Source organism: Chamaea fasciata, unplaced genomic scaffold (assembly GCF_029207755.1).
Source record: "Chamaea fasciata isolate MVZ Bird 193981 ecotype frontalis unplaced genomic scaffold, bChaFas1.0.hap1 SCAF_2, whole genome shotgun sequence".
Lineage (NCBI taxonomy): Eukaryota > Metazoa > Chordata > Aves > Passeriformes > Sylviidae > Chamaea > Chamaea fasciata.
The window spans coordinates 77108529-77130720 of record NW_027094087.1 but is presented as its reverse complement, the minus strand read 5'-3'; the positions used below and the strand labels follow the sequence as shown (position 1 = coordinate 77130720).

At 44.9% G+C, this 22192-nt stretch overlaps 1 protein-coding gene and 1 long non-coding RNA gene across 2 annotated transcripts in view; one reads left to right on the top strand and one right to left on the bottom strand.

Annotated features, from left to right (window-relative positions):
• LOC136285343 (uncharacterized) overlaps positions 1–22192 on the top strand; it is a 76702-nt gene that overhangs the window by 5715 nt on the left and 48795 nt on the right. The window lies entirely within an intron of this gene.
• CLYBL (citramalyl-CoA lyase) overlaps positions 20609–22192 on the bottom strand; it is a 165498-nt gene continuing 163914 nt past the window's right edge. The window contains exons 8-9 of the mRNA XM_066176402.1: positions 21247–21346; positions 20609–21107 (exon numbers count right to left, since the gene is read on the bottom strand). Of these exons, the coding sequence (XP_066032499.1) occupies positions 21251–21346 (96 nt within the window). The 3' untranslated portion in view covers positions 20609–21107; positions 21247–21250. The remainder of the gene's footprint in view (positions 21108–21246; positions 21347–22192) is intronic.

Below are 22192 nucleotides of genomic sequence, written 5' to 3'. Positions count from 1 at the left end.
AGGAGGGCAGCCTTCACCTCCCCAGGGAAGGACCCCACCTCTACCTGCGCTGGGGCAGTGTCCATGCTCTGACACGACAGGACACCTTCCAGCTCAGGATTCCCCATGGCAACACTGGACTTCTGACTCACAGAGGGCAGCAGTACCATTTGCTGTGCTAGCACAGGCCCTGGTGCTCCCTGATGACAACAGGGAGCAATATGACAATCCGTGAGTTGCTGGTGACATGGATGTGCAGGCTTGTTTGTGGCTGCCAGCTCTGGGAATGAGTGTAGCTCAGTGCTGGCAGAAGGTGCTTGATTGATGGCTGGGTATTATGGGGCTACAGTAGGTGTGTCATGCCAGCTCATGTGTACCCAGTCCAGAAACCCAGGGATTATATCAAAATGGCAGCTTACAACCATGCCTAAATAATAAAGGTGCTTTCTTACAAGCGCAGTGAACCCAGCCATTTCCTAATGCCAGCACTGCATTTGCTTTCCACATTTGCATCTGTGGCTTGTCTGAGCTCTGCACGTTGGGGAATTTAAAAACAATCATTCGTATTTTTTTCCTTGTTTCTGAATGAACTGGGCTCCTGCAGAAAAATAGCAGGGGGGAATATATTTCTGTTCAGGGATATAGCATTCTAGTCAAGGCATTTGGAGAGTAAAAGTGTAAATGTACAAAGCTGTGAGGAAATAATACATGGGGAAATGATTTTTTAAATATCAAGGTAAAACTAGGATTACACTTTTCCTGAAGCAATTTCTAGACTGTGTGGCAGTAAGAATTGGCATGGCAAGTGTGAATCTCGGCTATGCACATATAGATGCTATAGGGATCCCTTGCCAGCCATTTAAGACAAATGCTTAAGGCCCCAACATAATGGTGTGCACACACTGAGGTGTGATACATGCTCACGCACAAACACAGACATGTATGTGCACACACATATCTTTACAACCAGCGTTGCATGATCATTCTTTCGTTTTCAGAAGGTTTAGAAATTTTGAAGCACTCTGATAATTTATGCTTACCTATGGGAAGTCAACCACTGGGGCGGCACCTGGTTTATTTCTTGTTGATGTTGATGTCAATAATTTATTTCAATGACCAGAGGGGACGTGCTATGCATTAATGATTACTTATGTGCTCTATACATATTCAGATTTTGACTCCTGAGACTGTGCACACTTAGTTTGCCAAGAGATGCTGCTGCCTCTCCAGCAGGTATTTTTAACTGAGGCAGCATTAAAGCAGCTAGAGGGGCACTGGGAAAATATCACTGATAGCTGAGAAGGGCCAGGAACAGATCATAAACTAAACTTCACTAAAGCTGAAATGCACTCAGGACATTATATTTCAATGAAAGGTTATTTAAAACTCAAGTCTTTGAGTGCAGAGATCATAATGGGATCAATTACATTTCAGAGCCAAAATTGTCTTGCCAGGTTATAAACTCACATTTCTGTCACGGTCCAGTTGCTGCTGGCTAACCATCTCTTCAGCCACCAGCACTGCATTTTTAAAGGACTGTTTGGGAAATGCATGACATGGGAGGAACCGGGGTGCCAGGGAGTCAGTCTGATTCAAGACTGACTCTGTGTAGCATGGGGGGGACCACTGGGCCCACGGCATCGCCAGCTTGGAGGAGGCAAGGGAACCACAGACAGAATTACTAACCACATCTCCCTCCATGATGAACTTGCTTCCCTTGTAAGAGGTGAGATACTTCTTCAAAGCACAAAGGAGAGGGGATAACTGGCAGGTGGGGCTCTGTTTGAGCATGCAGAGATTTTCTCCCCCTTCCCTGAGGTCTATTTTTTATGGTTGTGGCTGCCTTTGAAAGGCAGTAATGAGGTAGGAAACCTTCACACTTCTTTTGGCATTGAAGGGTTTCAGAGCAGTATTGATGCTGGATGGCTGGAAAGAGAAAGTCCAAAACAGGAAAAGTATTTTGGGGTAGTGTAGCTTTTTTAAGTGGCATACATGCAAATAATTTGTTATTTGTGACTTCATGGACAGCTAGCAGAGCAGAATCATTTACAAGTTTTCCTAAATGATGGTTCTTGTAGCTGATCATCATTATGCAAACTTGGTTATTCCTGCTTCCGAAAGCCTATCTTCTTAAGGGTCTCTCTGGGATGATGTAAAGTTTTAATTGACAATATGGATTTCTAAGTCAGCTAATATTAACAGTGCCCTTAAGACAAATCAACACGGCATTGACAGGAAGAAAAACATCCCCTTAGTGGAAGCTGGAAAGTGTTTCTTTTCTCTCTTGTGTGAGAGAAATAAAAATCTTCCCCCAGATCTGCTCTAAGAGACATCGTCTGTGCACAGGGTTGAGAGCTGGGACACACAACCACTGAGAGCTGGGACACACAACCACTAATCCCAGCTCTGACAGACCCCCTTGGTGGCAAATCTCCCCAGCCTCCCTTTCAACACTTGTAAAATGGAGATAATGAGCAGGACATCCTCCCTTCCTTGGGGTTTGGTGCGTTAGCTGCCGTGCGGGGGCTGCCGGGGGCTGGTCCCGCAGGCATGCCTGTGTACAGCCCTGCTCCACGCACTGGCATTTGGCTGCCATTTGGTTGGCATAAACACCCCACAACAGCACAGTGCTCCAGACAATCATGGGCAGGCATGTAGCAGTCATCCTTTGTTTTCTTTAAACGATTTCAACCAAATAACGTCTCTTTTTCTGGAGCTGCAGGCAAACCATTTGGCCTCCTGGCAGACGGCTTTCCTAGTCCTTGTGAGCCCACTGCCGTTTACTGGAGAGGCTCATGTTGTGTTTTCTGCCCCTTTCTCTCAAAATGCTCCTTTTGGGGAGGGGAGGAGGAGAGGGTGTACTCTCATTCTCTTTTATTTCATTTTTTGAGCCCCAGAGCTGGCAGAAAAGAGCCACCTCGGAACAAGAGTGGCTGATATAGAGCAATGGCTGTGGTGGGGATGCTTCCTGGCTGTGCGCTCGTGATTAAGATCACTGTCAGAAGGAAAGTAGCACTTTTAGAGGGTTTTTCCTGAAGCACCCAGCAGAACCCAGCATGAAGCAACAAGAGATCTGGCAAATGCCAAAATGGCACTCAGAGTGAATTTTTTTGTCCTTGAAGAGTTTTTTAAAAAACTCTTCTACATTGACGAACTGTCAAGGAGAGATATTTCTGATTTTCAGGCTGAAACAAAGCACAAGGATTCACACTATGGCCCTAATAAAGACGGGCAGGTGAAAAAAGTTAAGGAGGAAAGAAACACTTGCTTGGCTCTTGCCCCCACATACTTGTCTGTGTGTCTGTGACCTGAGCAAGCCACTACGTCTGCCGTACAGCTGCCACCACGGTGGCCCACAGTGTTACAGGGAAACTGTCCAGGTGCAGCCAAGGCCACCAGCTGCCAGCCCTGGACCCACGGTACGACTCTCACCAATGCTTAACTCCATCTCTGCTGCAAAAGCGCCGGGAACGCCGAGCGAGCGAGACCACACCAATGGTAACAAAAGCCACTCCCCCCATTGCACCAATAAAGTAATTTCCCCCCCTCTTTTCTTCCCTGAGAAAGCCATGTATGAAGCTGTGGCAGAGAGGGCCCAGGCCACACCAGGGACTGGAGTTTAAGAGAGCTGAATCCTACATCCACCTCCTGTCCTGCTACTCCATCTTGGAGATAATTGAGTTGTGTCTGTCCCTCTTTCAGCTGTCCTGTTTTTTAGGTCAGGCTTGCTCTTGTTATTTGCAGTGTGGGTAGAACCAACGGGCTCCCAATTCACGGTAGTAGTGGTAGTAGCAGTAGTAGTAAAAATAGTAATTATAATTATATTAAGAGACTGAGCTGTAGCCAAGACAAAATCCCTTTTCACACATTCCTATTGAGATGTGATCCATAAAACTGCAGTTTTATGTCAACACATTGGCAATGCTATAACCCAGAGGCTGGAATAGGCAAAGGCATAGCTATATGCATTTTTATTTTATATCAGCCCATGTTTACACCAGTGTGTATATGATTACATGGCACATAAGAATTTATTCTCCTGTGTTCACTGGGATATGCACATATAGCAGTGCTCCATTTACACAGCTAATGTTAAATGACTAGTTTGTTATTCTGGGTGGTGCAAGGGTAGCCTAACCTTTTTTGATCAGATGCAAGCTGGTCTAACTCTTTTATGGCACCAGGAAGGATCACCAGGTTTATAATTTCACAGAGGCAAGGAATTGGCCCTTGCCACTTGTAGCCTAAAAAAAAAAAAAAAAAAAAAAAAAAGAAGAAAGACTAATTGAAGGAGGTGCTACCACTTCCCTCCTCTGATGTGGCATCTCCCATAGCAGCAGATTGTCTCTCTGGCTCATCCAGCCCTGGAGTCAGGTGGTTGTCAAGAACTGACTTTTCTCCCTCTGGTATTTTGGCTCTTGGTCTCTAGGTTGGAGGCCGCAATTTTCAGCACCTGCTAATAATTTTTTTTTTTAACAGATGATAGAAAGGAAAATTTCCAAATGCAGCAGATACAGTCTGCTGTTGCCTGGGTCAAGCATGGACCACAGGGTTCATTTGCCCTAGAGATGGGGGGCTAGTGATGTCCATAGTTCTGGCAATCACGTTGTGTTCCTCTAGGATGATGGTCAGTGTAGCGCCTTTGCTGCAGAGGGGAAGCACACTGTGCTCTCCTCATCCTGCTGTAGCAGCAACTGGCTCCTCCAATACCAGGAGAATCCACGCTGCCCAGAACTCTAATCTGCAGTATTTCAAACACACTTCCATTTAAAATCTGAAGGAAACATTGAACTAATTCAATATCTGCAGGTTCAAATTGCAGCACCGCACAGTAAGAATTCAGATGTTCTGTTCCTTGCAGAGATCATGTCTAAAACAGGTCCTGACATAAAACCCTGCTTCAATATTTCTGGCAGCTCTCTGTCACATGACTTCCACCACCCTTTGCTAAGCAAGTCCCTTGCCCTCTTCCCTTTGTTTTGCTTGTGATAGTGTGTGTATTTTAATCCAACATAACTATTTGTTCTCATAGCCTTCCCTGGCCAGCAGGAAGTAATGGGACCTCTGAACAGCTCTTGAGAAGCAAGGGAAATAAATAAAAGACAAGGAAATTGAAAGAATAACAAAGAACAAACCATCCAGGGCAGTTTTCCATTAGGCTCAGGAGGCAAATGACAACAGGTGTGGAAGGCTGTAGATGAGACAAAATGTATCATAAGGTTTTTGTCACTCTCTGATCACACTGGCCAGAAACAAAGATGCCTTTTTGTCTTTCTTCTGGGTCCTAAGCTGATTCAAGGTGAAAATCGGGAGAAATTTAGAAGGTTGAGTGTTTGCAGAGTGCATGTTTTAGCTGGGACTTCTTCCACTGCCTTTTCCAGTATGTATGTATATGCACACATCTGTAATGTCAGCCGTGTCTCTGTGTGTTAACTGGTGTGGGAGAGCTGCATTGCTTTCCTCCAAGATGGATTTGTTCATCCTTGTTCCAGTCCACAGGTGATGGGTACACATGCTTTTCCCTCATCTTACATTCAGGAGTTACCTTTTAGGTATTTTTCACAAATGCATTTCTTTCAAACATACCCATCGTAGCATCAGAGTCTGAAGGTGAAGTTAGAGAAATTAGAGTCCAGGTGAATGTTATTCCTCTCTTTCCCTGCTTTTTTTTTTTCTTTTTTTTTTTTTTTTTCTTTTTTTTTTTTTCTTTTTTTTTCTTCTAAATGTTTGCAACACTCTTTTTCAGGTTTGGAAATTAAAGTTATTTTCCTGCCAATGTTTTCTGATCCCATGTGGCCAACATTTCTCTTTCCAGTGGAGCAGAAGCCAACATGGCTGCCTCGAGCATGCATTGGTTTTGTGTATCCTGTCAACTCTTTCCCAGACAAAGTGAACAGTCCTGAGATCTGTTCTGTGTCCTCCTAACGCACTGGTGTGTTAGTCCTCAGTTTCAGCACACCATGGCAAAGTACTGTCTATTTTTTTTCTTGTAAATACAATTTTGAGGACATTGCTTGTTTTATCAGAACTATGAAACCTTTTCCAACTTTTCCCTGTACATTTTCAAGCTTGGCTTTACTAAAAAATGTGACCTAACACCCAAAGCACAGACTGCCACAGGATTGGGTCTGAGTGACTACTCATCTTGGTTGCTCAGGTCCCAGATAAATGGATTGTTTGCCCTAATTGCTCATTATGTGTACTTTTTGTAAGGTTTCTGGCCTTTACGAAACAGATCGGTGTTGGTGCAGGGTCTGAAACAGTGCAACGAGCTGGGTTATCTCACTGTCCTTTACAGATGGAGGACATGAGTGGGCTGTGGAAGTGCACCGATTGTGTCTGTGCATACCCTTATCCTTTTCATTGGGAACCCAGCACACACTCTTGGGGACAGGATTCCTGGCTTGCTGGCCATTATTCGTCCTGAACTACAGTGGTTATACTTCAGTAACAAAAGCATGAAGCATAAGGGAAAACAGCTTCAAGAAAAGGCAGGGGTTTTTTGTCAGTGCATCTTAAAAATTTCTGTCCATGGTTCTTGCTACATTTGTATTCTTTCCTGCAAGTACCTTTATAAAATCAACTACTCTAGTAGTTGTATGTGTTTGTTAATATATAGGGCTATACACCACTTCTGGATAAAATCCATGGTTGTGGATGGGTTTTATCTCGAAATGTGTGTGTATTCCTTTGCCATGGAGAAGTCCCAGTCCGTGGGAGCTTGGGTAATGAACTGGAGATTAATTCATGTTTTCTGTCTGGTTGTGTCTATTAAGGGGCTTAATTATGGAGCCAGTAGCTCTAGGTCCTGAGGAAGTATGCTAGGTTGGTTCTCTCTCCTTTTAACTTTGTTTTCATATTTTGCATTCTGGACAACAACTATTATAATATTGTCCATGTGCTGTTCCTTTTTCACAGAATAGAAACATTGCAGCCTCTGCTGAATAGTTTTTAGCTGTTTGCTAAGTAAGAGCAGATGTAAAATGAAACAAGATTTCATCTCATAGTACAGACTAAGCACCAGGTTTCAAAACCTGTATTCTGGGATATGTTTCAAGTTTTGCTTTAGTTTTTATGGTATCATTGTTTACTCTGTTGTCAACAGATTGACTTCTGTTCTACCTCTGCCCCTATGATACATGTACTGATGACTGCTTAACTCTTGCCAGAGCATGTCTCTCATATTGTGAATAAATTGCAGCTTGAAGTTGCCACATTTTGCTCCCATTGAGGAATCACTGTTTTATTCATTATGATGCTGCTATGGTTCTGCCATGATGGACTTGAGTGTGATTCTGTTACTCTCAGCAAGTACACGAAAAAAATATGGTATCTTGTCCTCTGATCTGCTACCTATAAATCAAAGAATACAATTTGACATATAACTAGTCAGATAATTGCCAAAGACACATGCCGGTTGGGACAAGCCCAAAATGATTTTGGAAAATAGCTGACAAACCCATGGTCACTCAGGGCAGAATATGCCCCTGCAATTCCATTCAAATAAATCCAGAAATGCCTCCAAAATGACTGTTGCTTCACGTCTGCCCTCTTCTTTTGGGGCTACTATTTATTTCTATCACTGGATTAGACACCATAACAGAGCAGTGGTCCTGAGAATTGCAGAGATTTGTTCCATGGCCAGCTGGGGTCTTGGATCTGTGGCAGTGAAGGTTTCCATATGCTGGCAGAGCAGGTACAGAGGGGAGTTTGGGTGGCAGCCATTGGGTGTAGCATGAAGACGAAGTCTGGTACTGGTGGCGATTTTCTGACAGCCTTTATTTTCACAAAAAATTTCAGGGAAAGGATGAGGCAGTATTGGGAGTGAAAGAAAGGGCAAAGGCCAGACTGCTAGGAGGTCTCTTCTAGATCTCTAGCAAAGGGTGTAGGCCATGCACTTGGGCAGCTAGCTGGAGTCAAGGAGTCAGAGAAGTCCCACCAAGAAGCAAGGAAAAGAAATGAATGCAAGCCATCCAACACTGGTCTTGAGGTCTGATTGAAGCCAGGTCATTTCTGCAGTCCTTACCCAAACCAGACTCTCCTTGGACCAGCAAGGCTTTGGTCTCTTTATGGACTGCAGATTCTGTGCTCTGACATACCCTGTGGTGGCAGGTTTCTGCAAAAACCAATGGTGCTAGGCCATTGCTTGGGGCTTCACCAGGAGAGAGCAAGCACAGGGGGAAGGGATGTTTCCAAATGAGAAATACCTTTTTTTTTTTTTTTTAATGAGTGATATGTTGGCTTCAGGCAAATGGCAGAAGGTTTTACTGAAAAGGCTTCTTTATGGGATTGTGGTTTAGCTTGGGGTAGCTTAGAGAAGTCTGTAAACCCCAGGAGCTCAAGGAGTTTGACAGGTTTGACAGGCCTTCCTGCTACTTATGAACAGGAGGCTGGAGCAAGTGTTCTTGAAATCACCTCCCTGTTTTTCATCAAAGCATGTTGGCAAGACAGAGGAAGAGAGAAACTGTTTTCTTCCCCCATTTTATTTTCTCATTTAAAGACAACCTTAGAAAAATTTTCCTTTTTTTTTCATCTTAAAACTGCTTTGTTTGGCTCCTCTCAATACAAAATTCCTGTCCGCATTTCTAGGCTTTGGATTAGACCCTTCCATGGATCCTTGAGCACCTTAAAATCATTACAGCAAGAATCATTAGTGACACATCAAAAACTGGTATACATCACCTCTAAAGAACGTGCCAGCTCTAGAGCCACTCTCTCACCTGGGCCCCATTACCACTGTTACGCATTTTTGTGTTCATTTGACTGTACCATGCTCCATGCTGCCTTGTCCCAAAGTGAGAAGATAATGAAATTTATGAAAATTATAAAAATGGTGAATGAAAGTAATTGAAATAATGAAAATGAAAATGACTGTAGAGCTGTATGTCTGTCATGTGCAATGATAGTAAGGGCTGCAGGTCCTGGTGCTGAAAGGGAGAAGAGCCCTCTTTACTCTCCCTGGGTCAACCTATTGCCTCCACACCACCCCTGATCTTACTCAGTAAGGGGAGTGAGTGCTTCTAATTAACATCACATACTTGCCAGGTTTGCAAAGCAAAGGGCTTGGATTTCTGCTGTAACAGCACTGACTGCTGCTACAATACTTAATCTGTCACTGGTCAGAGCTGTTGCAGTGTTTGAGCTGGGGGTCACTGCCCTGCAAAGGGAAAGCCTGGAAAGAATCAGTAATTCAGGAAAAATGTACACATAACGAGGAATTTCCTATTTATTTGAATGGTAGTGATTTAATTTAAGAAGAAATCCAGTGAAAACTTCCTAGGAAATAAATGCCTTTTTGTAAATCTCTGTGGTGAAAATGTGCTTAGCTAAAAATCAGCAGAATTCTTCTCACTCTGGTTTCTAAACATGCTGGGTTCCTAACCCAGCCCTAAGCTTGGGAAACTGAAATGAGCTCTGATAACACGAACAGAATGCTTAGGGCAGAGCAAACCCAAGAGATTAAGTTAAATTTGCCAGCCGAAGAAAGCTTCTAAGCTTTATCAAACATATAAGCTGGAGAAAACTCTGAAGGCGGCATGTGAGCCTGCTGATATCTTCCACCAAATCTTCCAGCCATAAGGAGCTCCTCAGACCTAGGGAAGTCTCCTACCTCCTAAGGAGAAGGAGCAGCTTAGCTTCAGAGACCAGCCTGTAATTCCACAGCCTTATCCCTGGCAGCACCTGAGCAGCCCACCTTATCCAGCTGGCCCAGCTGGGAGGCTCATGGGCAAGCCACTTTATTCAGCACCAGCTCAAAGAGTAGAAATTATAATCCTATAGGTAAAGCACCAGAGAAGGCAAGCTGGACTGAAGAAAGAAAAGCAAGCCCTTCACTGTAAATCCTCTAGCTCTATTCTATTTTCCTCTTTTTCCTTTTTTAAAAAAATATTTAAAAATTATTCTTATTGAGGTCTTTAATACAAATTATGTATTTCAGCCTCTTAATTCTCATACAAAGCCAGTTCCTGCTTTTCTGTGCCCAGTGTGGTGGAATATGTCTTACCATTCTCAAATACTTTCATGGAACAAGTATTTCATCCCCTTCTGGACAGAGAGTCATGAAACCTTGGGGTTTCTTTCACATCATCTAGACACTTACCTGGTTTCTTCAATTAGGACAAAGACTGCAAGCCCCAAACTACTTTGCTAGAGCTGTGCAAACACAGTAAGAGGTGACCTGTATGCCAGAACGCATCATCTAAATAGACAAGACAAAGGAAACACTAATGTTCCAGCTGTGTAAGGAAGAACTGATGTATACTGAAATTTCCACATAGGAAATGCATGCTAGGAGAAAAAAATGAAGTTTAGTCGAACTTAGTACTTTATCACCTTGTGGTTCTCTCTCTGAGTAGCTTTTTTTCTCTGGAATTAAATGTCACCTCCCAGGTTTGCTCTTTGCAGGTTCAGACCAACCCCAGGGGGGCTGGAGGAGTTTTCACCACAGATCACAGATTACTCGTGGTGGATATGGACCTGATGATGCTCTGAGCTGCAGCTAATCACTCGCATCACATCCTACAAATGAAAACCAGAGCATCCTTCACATACCTCCATCATTAAACAGTTGGTTACGACCATATGAAACCCTTCAGGAGCTGCGGGAATATCCCTCTGGCTCCAAGTCTGGGATTTGGGGTGCACCTCCCCCTGGAGTCCTTCCTCATGAAGCATCCCTGTGCTGGTGACTGCCCTTTGCTTGAGTAAGGGACGTCCAACATAGCTTTTCAATTTGAACTCAGCTCCCACTCCACAACTCATTTTTATTTTACTGGGATACCGGTGAAGCTGTAGCTCAGTGACTGATGTTAAGAGAAACTTTTAACACCTCAACAGCAAATGGAGGAGAATGTTTCCCATTAGTGGCTGAGGAAGTAGTGCTCCTGTAACTTCAGCCTTGAAAGCTAATGAAGCTCAGATTGTGGCCGTGGCCTTTGATGTAGAGATGCCTGAGGTCAGTGTAGCTTTCAGAGGTGCCAGTGCTATGCTGTGTCACTGCATTCGTCTGGGCGGGGGCCCAATAACTCTAATCCTGTAATCATGTTTCTGTAAGCAACAGTATTTATGGTGCAGATAGTGGGGGATAGCTGCAGTGGTAATTAAATCAGGGAGACGCTGTAGAGGAGAAGCTAATCCAACCCTGTAATATTTCCAGTAGAGGAAGTTTCCGCCAACTACATCAGTAAATAAGTAGCAAAATACTGGGATCGGTGTAGGGAGAGGGTGTGGGGATTAAAATGCCACGTTTGGCCATCTAATCCATCTCCCTGCCAGGACCCTCATTCTGCCAGGGGAGTGATGTTAACGCGCTGGCAAAAATCAGGCAATTCAAAGCCGTGCCTAGACACTGCATCTTTGGCTCCCACTAATACGTGGGGAGGGGGGTTAAAGCACCCACTGATGAGTTTGGCACTGCTAGCTTTGAATTTAATTCCTTCTCTTCGTCTGTCTCACAACCTCAGGCCACATACTATGTATTTTACATCTTCTAATGTAGGCTGTTGTCTCACAAGTGCACGTGAATTGTTGGAAAAATACAATGATATGTTCCACTCTAGTGGGGAGGTGGGGGGGGGAACATGCATTTGAGTAAATATGGTTTATCCAGGAGATGAGGAGAACCTCCAACAAGCTGTTCTGCTGTACTAATCGGGAAGTGTATATACATTTCTGTTATTTTATTTTGCACGACTCCATAATAGATAAATCTCTTCCTATGTACGTTTTGTTAAATCAGAGGTCTTTTATACCCTCACTGTTTTAAAGAGGAGAAAAAATGGGAGTACTTGGTATACCCCTTCTTGATGTGGCTATCTCTGAATTTGGTGGGGATTCTGCGTGCAAATTTGGTCATGAAGAATCCACTCTATATATCAAGGAATAAAGAAAAATGATGGTTTAAAGAAAATCTAATGTCAGACTGCAGACTTCAGTTGCATTACTCACAAATGCACACATGCACATACACAAATAGACTAATACATAGTATGTATGTATATATGTCTAGAAATGTACACTCACAAACATATTTCCTTTAGTTCAGTCCCTGAAAGTTCATTTGTGGGCATCCTGATTCTTGATATATTATTTGTAAACAGAGGGCCAGGGGACTGGAGTATTTCCTTGACTTCAATGGATGATGAGGCTTCAAGCTGTGCACTCAGATTGGGACCTCTAAGTATCCTGCTGCTACCTAACAGCTTGCTGAAAAATGACATAATTTGTGACATCAGCAATATGCTGCTTTAATAGGGGTTTATAAAGTGGTTCCCACCCTTGTGTGTTAGGACAAAAACATCTATAGCTACTAGAACTGAAGTGGCCCCCTCCTGTATTCCTCACACACCTTGCATCCTTTGTACCCTTTCGGCATATGTGGCTATAAAGTCCCAGTATGGGAAGAGTGATCAGCAACCATTCAGCAACATCTGTGCGAGAACTCCCTCCCCACCAGTGCCAGGGAAGATGTCACTTTTCGGGAGAACAGTGGCTGCCAGCAGGAGGTTCAGCAATGCAGATTTTAATGTGGCGATTTAATTTCAAATGCAATTCACAGTTTGTATGCAGTTGAAAAATGTTTATTACCACCTGGATGTCCAGGACATTGTTTCAGATGAAATAAATTTCAATTTAGACAATTGCTGCTTTTAAAACGTTTCGCAGCTCTGTAAACAATATGCTTTATGTACTTCTAATGGTAACAGTGACGATCACACCAATTTTAAAATCACCCAAAATAATGCCAAAAAATAACTGGCAACTTTGGGTAACTGGACATTAGTCTGAAATTGATTAAAATATGAGGGTCATAATGACTTCTGCAAATGTTCCATCCTATATTACAATAAGAAAAGAATGATTTGCCTCTGGGGTGAATTTGTTTTAAAATAAGATGCAAACTAAAAAACCTCACTTTTTAAAGAACATAAACATTGTCAGAACCTGGCCAGCAGTAGGAATGTGCTTTAATTTGAAAGAGTTGGTGCACTGGAGTCACTGCTGTGTCACTGATACATGAAATGAAGTCAGTACCTGACAGAAAACCCACCCTGGAAGTCACAACTGCCCGGTCACACCTTCAGCATCTACTCAGATTTCTGGATGGGGGGAGGCTTGACACACTCATGGGAGAGGGGCCTTCACATGTGATTCCTTATAAATGAAATGGGAAGGTACCTCAGGAGACAGATCATCTCTGCAAGTGAATGTGTAGTGGATGAGGCAGGGTACCTGCCTCTTTGGAAGACCATAATCTGGGTTTTGCAGCCCACCACCACTTTGCCCTCAGGCAAAAATGCACTGAGTTAGGAAGAACATAGAATAAATCAGGGAGGGCCTATGCAAAAATACAGAGACTTCTTTATCTCTCTAAATAGTAGTGTTGTAGGAAAGAGAGAAAGAGAGAGAGAGAGAGAAAGAAAGAAAAAGAAAGAAAGAAAGAAAGAAAGAAAGAAAGAAAGAAAGAAAGAAAGAAAGAAAGAAAGAAAGAAAGAAAGAAAGAAAGAAAGAAAGAAGGTTTTTCTCCCTTTTCAAAGGGAGAAGCTGTTCATTAGTGAAGCTATCTAGGCAGCAAACTAAGATGTAAGAACAGCTTGGAAAAATACAGGGGTAAGAAAGTAAATGTCCTATCCTTCCCTTGTTCATTTTAAGATTTCTCTTAATCCTCTTGTTTTTGTTCCATCCCTCTACTTTATAGCATCAAAAATTTGCTATACTATAAAAAATCCTAGAAAAGACCTCAGGTAGACAGATGTCTATTCTGCCCCTTCATGAAGGCCCTGTGGAAAATACTCACCTTACCTGCCTTTTCTAGAGAAACTTCATCCCTTTTCTTTAGCAACTCATATCATTATGCAACTGGTCTTCAATAAGATTCCTTCTTCTTTCACAAATAGTGAAGATGCTCATGGATGCCGAGAACAAGGGATGACTCCACTGCAGGGTATGAGGGAATAGGCATGCATCTGCAGGGATGAGGGAATGGCATCCCCATTCCTCAGCCATTTCTCAGCCACTCTCTACCAGGAATTCCCCCACCTCTTTGGTCACATCTCTGTTAACATTTACTTTGCAAGCTGTTTTACATGCACACCTGCTTTTACTTGGAGTTGGTTCTTTGGTCAGGCTGCTAACTGGGTGCACCAGAGGAGAGGTAGCAGAAGGGCTTCCACTGACTGCTGCAGACCAAAATCACCTCAGACGAGCTTTTGCCATAGGGAAAGCTGTTTGTCAGATATTCTAGGACTGAATGGGAGGCAAACATGGAAGGGGACCTGTAAAGGCAGAACTCATTGGGTTCTGCCAGCTTCTCTTCAAATGCCGTCAGGAACCTCAGTGATGCAAAGAAGAGCACATTGAACTCACAATACAGTTGGGCTTCAGCCCTGTGTTTAGTTCTGTGGTAACAAACATAAAATGTGAAGTAGAAGCAAAAAACCATTTCTGCTTTTGCCCATAACACTGAGTTATAACTAACCTTAGCTCTCTGCTGATATCTGCTCTGGTTTTATGCACGTTGACTGTATCCGGAAGGAAAGCCATGGCTTCTATTTTCATACTTGGTTCTCACATGAAATAATGGGGGGAGAGGAGGAGGGGAGAAGATGCAGCTGCAAAAACAGTCAGTGAAACATAAAAATCCCTGTTGTTTTGTTGTAGTTCTCGGTGCCCTTCAACTTCTGGGCACAGACAAGACCTCCCCCTGCTCAGGTTCAATATGCAGGGGAGCCTTGAGGCTCAGAACTCCCTTCCTACTTTTGCCTAAGCCTTGCTGTCAATTGTGCTTTTGTTCATGGGAAAAAAAAAATAGCCCAATGCATGCTAATTTATAGCCAGGGAAGCAATTAAAAAAAAAGTTTATTATCCTTTCCCCCCTGCCTCTCAAATGGAGTGTTACAGCAGCAGGGTTTTTTGGTAAACTTGACACAAACTGATGTCAGTGCTGGGGAAGCAAGGCCAGGAACCAAGCACAGGTCTTTACATCTTCCCTCCATGTGAAATGGGACAGCCTTCCAGTTTTCTCTGTCTGCCTATACTCAGGAACATGCATGCTCTAGGAAAACCTAGGCACAAAGACACATTTGTTTCTTTAGGCTTTGTCAGTAAATGTGTTCTGTACACATCGCCCTCACACACCCACTTTAAAACATGCTTTTTAAACATTAAAGAAAGAATTGCCTAATATAGCCACAATGTAGAGACATATTTACCTTTTATTACTGAACTTGCTGTGTGCCTTTTTCTGTAAATTATGGCGTATTCTTAATATTCAACAAAACATTAGACACCAACTAGTCCATATGGTGAAGTAAGTTAACCCGGCTTGCATCTAGATTTTGCAACTCTTTGCAAAACCTTAGAACTGCACCAGTAGAGGGTTTGCCATTAGCACAGGACTGCCCTTTTCTTTCAGGAGGAACTGGGTTTTTTTCAAAACTGATTTTAAACAAAGCAACAGATGTCTCTCCCAAGTACATATTTGAAGTGGTCTCTGAGCGGAGTCATGATGTGGAGTTGAAAGTGCCTGAATTTTTTCAGATGAGCAGGTAGCTTTCACAAGGGCCCAGAAGTCACACAGGGCAGGCAGGGATGGGCAGCCTCTGCAGAGCGAGCTCCTTTTGAGGCACCTCATGGGGCAGAGACCACAGCTTTTCCCTGCACTCCCACCATGTACCACAGATGTGGGGGACTTTCTTCCAGTTTACAGTAAAACACAAACTCTTCACTGGTGACCCAAGTGGTGATGACTGAAAAGGCTGGAAGTGATTTTTCCCCTGGCCTGTGCTCTCACTCAGTAATACCATGATGTAACCAGACAGTTCTTTCATATCCACTGCCCCTGTATCTGCACTGCATTTTCAGACAGAGCAGGACATGAAGAGTTAACATGAAACATCTTTGGTGGCATCTCATAGAGTAACAGAGAAGCACAGACACTAGTTTATATATTAGGGACTACTGCAAGAGCAGGCCAGGAAGGAAGTCAGGTATCTGGAAGCCTATACTAGGTCTTCCCAGCAGCATGAACATCTGCCATAAATTCTAGGTTATTGCAGGTATGTGTCACACAGAGACAATTCTTTTACCTTCAGCAAGTTTCAGTTCAGAAAATTCTTAACTGGTGTTTGTGCTTGATAGCACAGTTTTAATAACATTAGCAGCACTAAAAGAAGTAGGAATAAAATTTAAAACATAAGATCCAAAGCTACATGGAATCACACTTTGAATTAGAGAGGCCCAAGAAGGTAGCATAGGCATTTATCACTCTTCATTCTCATCAGGATGATCAGTTTCAAATGATGCCAGCAGGCAGTGGGCACCTATAACAGTTATAATAGAAACAGGGATTCTTGCACTTCTGAAGACATCATTCTGAGCATCACCTTACAGTACTGGCTTTGATATCACATGTTGGGAGTTTCAGAATTAATTGGGGAAGCAATAACCCTAAACACAGTGAAGCTGCCTGATCTCTCCCCTGCTTGCAGTGTGGGCACACAGAGGACATTTCCACTGTGCATCCCATTCCCTGCACCCCAGTGTGAGGAGGAAAGCCACCATTTTGGTACCACTGTGGGACACCAGAGCTGGGAAGCAAAGGCAGGTTTGAGGAGCATCACAAGGACAAGACCAAGTGGGTCTTGGGGTGATGGGGAGGCAAGGTGTGATGGAAATGGAGAGCACTAATTTCTGTGCTGTCCCTTGCAGGCACCGTTGGTGCCAGGCTGGAGTGTGTGTGTGTGTGTGTTCCACTGTGCAAGTGGCCTTTCCACGGGCACCCTGGTCCCGACTGGAGAGATACTGTGGGGCCTGAGGGTGGCTGGAGGAGACGGTTTTTGTGGCAGAGCAATGAATGTGATTAAATCACCTCTTCCTCCTTCTGCCTTTCTTCCCCTTTCATTTCCCCCCTTCCCTTTCTCCTCCATGTCCAGGGCTACTGGCAGCAGCCCAGGAAGTCATGGGACTGTCCCGATCCCTGCGGGGCCAGGGGCTGCCCTCCATCCATCCATCCATCCATCCATCCATCCATCCATCCATCCATCCATCCATCCATCCATCCCCCTGCAGCCCGGCGGTCCCGTGGCAGTCCAGAGTGCTCCGGGAGTTTCCTGCTGCCGCCCGGGCATCGCTGCCAGCTTGTCAGCTCCGGGTGGGGAGGACACCCCTCCCGTCTGCGGGGCACCTCGTGCAAGTGCCAGCACCCCAAAGCCACCCGCGGGGCTCCCCCCGCTCCACCGGGCGCTGCTCCCGGGGCTCCGCTCCGCGGAGTGCGCGGTTCCCCAGCCGCAGCAATGGGGAGAAATAGAAGATAATGGACCCGCATGAACTTTTATTCCCTTCTTCCCACTTTAAATCTTTATAACTGTTGTTATAAACTAGCCCTGCCTCCGGGCTTTGCCAAGCTCTCAACCTGAGGGAGGTGCAAGTGGGAGAAGAGGGTTGGAGGGATGGGATGGATGAAATGCAGTCGAAGTTGTTTTTTCCACCGGTCCCCCCCCCCCCAATTCAAAATCAGAAATTACTGCCCGAGGAGCAGATACTCCGTTTTATTGGCTCGTAAAAAAAAAGTTTTCAAAGCCTAATTTCCACCAGATACATTGATTTTCCGTTGAAAACGGAATTAAAACAATACGCGCGAGTAGGTGCCATTAAAGCTAAACCATCTCTGGCTGTTAATCACGGGAGAGAAGGATTAGAAAAGTCACTAAGGGAGAACTGGGTTTGAAACGCAAAACTCCGGAGTTTAGGAAGAGTACGCTCAGAATGGGCTGAAGCAGCTCAAGAAACAAGGAAAAACCCTTAATAAGAGTTAAAATTCAGTGTCAGGTTACTTCTCGATATTGCAAGGAATACGCCGTTCCTTTAAGGGATTTGTGGTTGTGAAATGCATCCCTTGCTAAAATACCGTTTGGTGTTCGTGTCGAAAAGAAAACCAAAACAATCTTTTTTCCTTTTAAGTCCCGATTTCAAAACAAAAAACAAAACCAAAACCAACCTACCAACCAAACAAAACACCCCAGAAAAATCCCACTAAATTTCCAACCGCACCTTTGAACAGCTTTGCTGGCGATATTTGCTTCAAACCTCACAGGCGCAGTACCCCTGTGTTCCCGAGGTCTCCCTGCCCTCCCTTCCCCCTTTTCTGCTGCTTGGATGGTCGGCAATGCCCGGCTAAATAATTGCTAGAATTTGAAAAAAAAAAAGGAAAAAAAAAAAAAGAAAAAAAAAAAAAAAAGGAACGGGGAAAAAAAAAAAAGCCGGGAAAATGCGCACCAGCATTCAGGTGCTAACCTACTTATTTGAAAGTAATTTATTTTCCATTTTGCCCGTTTTTCCCCTTTAAAACAGAACGCTGAAAGAAAGAATAAGTGCTTTAACATTTCAGTGTTGTGCTCTGGTAATTACTTTTTCACTTTTCCCCTAAGTTCCAATGTGAAAACCTCACAGGGGGGTCTTTGCTGTAGCAGGGCTACAGTTCCCAATCCCAAGAGCAAGATCTGCAATTACAAACCTATTCGGTGCCCTTCCCTATCATTAATATGCACAAAATCCTGCTGCTAATCTTATAATCTGTTTTGTTTCATCAATTGCTTGCCTAGCACCAGGCGGGAAAGAAAAAGAGAGAAAGAAAAAGAAAGAAAGAGGAGAAGAATAAAGCCGGAAAATCACGGAAATCCTCGGAAAGTAAACGGAAAAGCCAAATAAATCGGATTTTATTTTTGATAAAGCAAAAATCGTTAAGGCTGTTAAAAGGAAGTAGGATTTTCCGCTGGAGGGGTGGGTGTCAGGGAAATTTAAGGAAAAATCTGAATATATCCAGCATTTTATTTGCATATTCGACTTCTCCGCGTACGGGTCACGAAGTTCCTTTAGCAGTCAGCTGCGGGGGAGGGAGGGGGCGCGTAAACACCTCCGGAGAGTGTATTACTACCATCCCTTCAGTTTGCCGAGGGAGAGGAGGCGGCGAGCGCGGCCGAGCTGGGGGTGCGGGTCCGGGGGCGCCCCCGCCGCCACCCGCGCAGCTCCCGCGGGTTTGTCACGCCTGGCCATTAAGACTTCAGTAAAACAAGGAAGACATTCGTTTTTGAAATCGTCCTCATCCTACTCCTCCCTCCCCCCGCTCCCGCTTCCTGCGCGGTATTAAGGGAATTAAAACCATCTACACCACACGCGTCCTATTGAGATTAATGCAAAAATTATGCAAAAAAAAAAAAAAAAGTGAAAAAACCCCCAACCCACAACAAAAACACAATCCCAAACAACCCTCATCTCATATATCTTATTCTCCGTGCCCCGCGCCAGGCCTCGCCGCCGCCTTGCCGTGCACCTGATGATTTATTAACGCAATCTGCGGGGAGAGCGACACGCGTGCCCGGCTACGGCTCGTCCCAGCTCATCTCCTAAGTAATTGTTTCTCATTAGTTCTGATAATGTTTTAATAGTGCTGCCCATAATTTAGTCAGCCTGGAATTAATAACGGAGGGTGTCCTGAAACGCGCGGGGATGAGGGGGAGCTGCAATATAAGCAGGTAGTCTTTAATTAATCAGATTAGCCCGGAGGTCCCCGCGCTGTAAGGGATCCCCCGGCGCAGCGCCTCGGACGGGACCCGGGTGGCGGAGGGGGAGAGAGGGGGGTCGGCCCTCGCTGCTCATCCCCAAACTCGGCCGAGGGGCTGCGGGGGGCTCTGCCGCCGGCCCCCGGGGCCGCCCCGGCGGAGAAGGACGGAGGAGGGCGGCTCTCCCGCTCCCTGGGGCGGCCCCCCGGGGACGGCGGGGACACGGCGGGGCCGCCCCCCGCCCCGCTCCTTCGCCGCTCCCGGGCCGGGCCCCGCCGTGTCCCCGCCCTTCCCGGGGGAGCCGCGGAGAGGCGCTCCTGCCGCCCCCGCGCTCCCTTTCCTCGCTGCTTCCACGCGGACCGGATGGTGGGGTTCTTCCTCCCCCCTATTCCTCTCCCCTTAATTAAGCCAAAAAATAACCCCAAATAAGTGAAATCGCTGCTCGGAGACGGAGGGGAGGCACGCTAAGCGAGGAAACGGGAGGAATAAGGCACTGTGGCTCCATACGCGAAATGCCCATGGAGGCGGTGAGAAATGAAACTAAAAAACAACTGTTTTCTATTTACAATTTTAAATAAACAGAACAGCCTTCCCCGCGGTGTTTGTCTAAGTGCAGCAGCATTGCTGCTGTGTAGGTCATGAAAAGGTTGGTGCATAGTTTAAAACTTCCCATTCTGTTAATTTCTTAAAGAACAGTCGTTCATAGTCTGAGCACAAAAGCTCATGATTTAATGAGGAACAGAAACAAAATCTCTGATTGTTGGTGTTTCAAACTTCATTGGAGTCCTCTGGCAACCACAAGTTGATCCTCTGCAGCTTCAATACCCTTTAGCCCTCCATATAAGAGTACATGCTGAATAGAGGACAATGCCTGGTTGTTATGTTTATTTACCCTTACTACAAGCTGGGTTAACCTCTTCAAAACAGCTTTACTAAGCCCGTTAACCACACAGCCCACATGATCTGTAGCCGTATCCCTAATGTGATGTAAATCTGACTCGAGACCATATGCACAAGTTCTGCTGCATTGTGTCTCCAAAAACTACAAGTTTATTGCCGTCCAACCCTTCCCGGGCTGGACGCTTCCAGGAGGAAGCTCTCTGAATAGCGACTGCTTTAAAAAAAGAGAAGAAAGTCAAGAGTCCTGCATTGTTGGAACATTATTTTTAATGGCTGTTGCACATCTACAGAAGGGCGGTGTGGGGGGAAAGCAAAGCTCACACAGGGTAAAGATTTTCATCACAGTTATTTCAACTGCTGCGTAATTATTAGAGGGTTTCTCCTTTCTCCCAGCAGCTCTGCATCAGAGTGGGAAGAAACACAGAAAGAAATAGAAACAATTGAATTCGTTTCCATCTGCTCTTTTAACAGAGCTCAGGGCTTATGTTTTGCCTTTCTCCTTCAGTGAAGTCATAATCCCACGTTTGTTATAATTACTGTGATGTCACAGATTTGGCGATGTAACTTCATTGCAGGCTATGAGCAGAACATGGGCCGTGCAGGAGTAAGCAGTGGTTTGAGCTGAGAATAGTTTTAGTAATTAGCAATTCCGGCAAGCAAACTATGACAGATCTGCAAAATGGAAATGAATTTCTGTTTAAGCCTGACGTCTTTAATTTTCCACCTTCCCCCCCGCCTCCCTCCCACCCCCAAGTATTATAGTCATCTTTTAAAACAGCTACTGGGGCCCCATGGCGAGAGCTTCATTTACCAGCTCATTTTTTCTTGATGGCTGTGGCAAGTGTAACAATGTTCTGTGCCTGCTTCAGTAATGGCATGTCGATCATGCTCCCGCGGAAAGTAAACGCTCCCTGGAAAAGAGAGAATATGAACTTCCTGAGACACCTTTGGAAACTGTAGTTAACGTATCTTGTTCTTTACAAACACATGTTTGCCAAGAAACATCATCTCCCATAGGAATCCTGAAGAAGAAGCTTTAGGAGACAAACTAACCGAGACAGGGCAAGTGCATTTAAAGAAATGTGAAGGGGAACAAGCTCTGCAAAGAGGAGGCAAGAAGAGAGAGAAAAGAGAAGCCCAGGGTGCAGCTGGCCTGTTTCAGCCTCTCTAGCTGGCAGACACTGAGGGCCAAGAGCAGGGAGGCTGTGTGTGCCAGCTGGGGAGAGGGGCTGGCAGACACCACACTTGGGGGGCAGCTCTGTTCCCCACCTCCAGCATCACCATCCAGCATCCATGCAGGGCTGTGCCACAGGGCCAGCAGCAAACTGCCTGCAGACAGAGGGCAAAGCCAGAAGTTATCTTGGTCAGTAAACAGTAACGGGTGTTTGTGGGGGTGGAGGGAAGTTTTCTTGACTTGGGGGTTTGCTGAGGTTGTGCTGCTCCTGCACCTCTCCATTATGTCTCCAGTGCTAAAGATAGGCTGGGCCTGTGCCGAGAGCCAGGGACTGGGATGAAAGCTGAAATAACCAAGTGGGTGGTGCAAGTCTCCTCTGGAGCCAAGGTAACGCCCACCTGAGCACCACATACAGGGAAATTCCCCAAACGGATGCAGAGCTACTCTGTGTGCCTGAGCAGTGGTGATCTGAGAGTCAGGATAGGTTTCAAAAGTCACTTTGTATTCCTAAGGATTTTTTGTTGGTACCATGGTGACAAGCTTAAAACAATTAACTATGAAGCATAGGTAAATCTTAAACAGA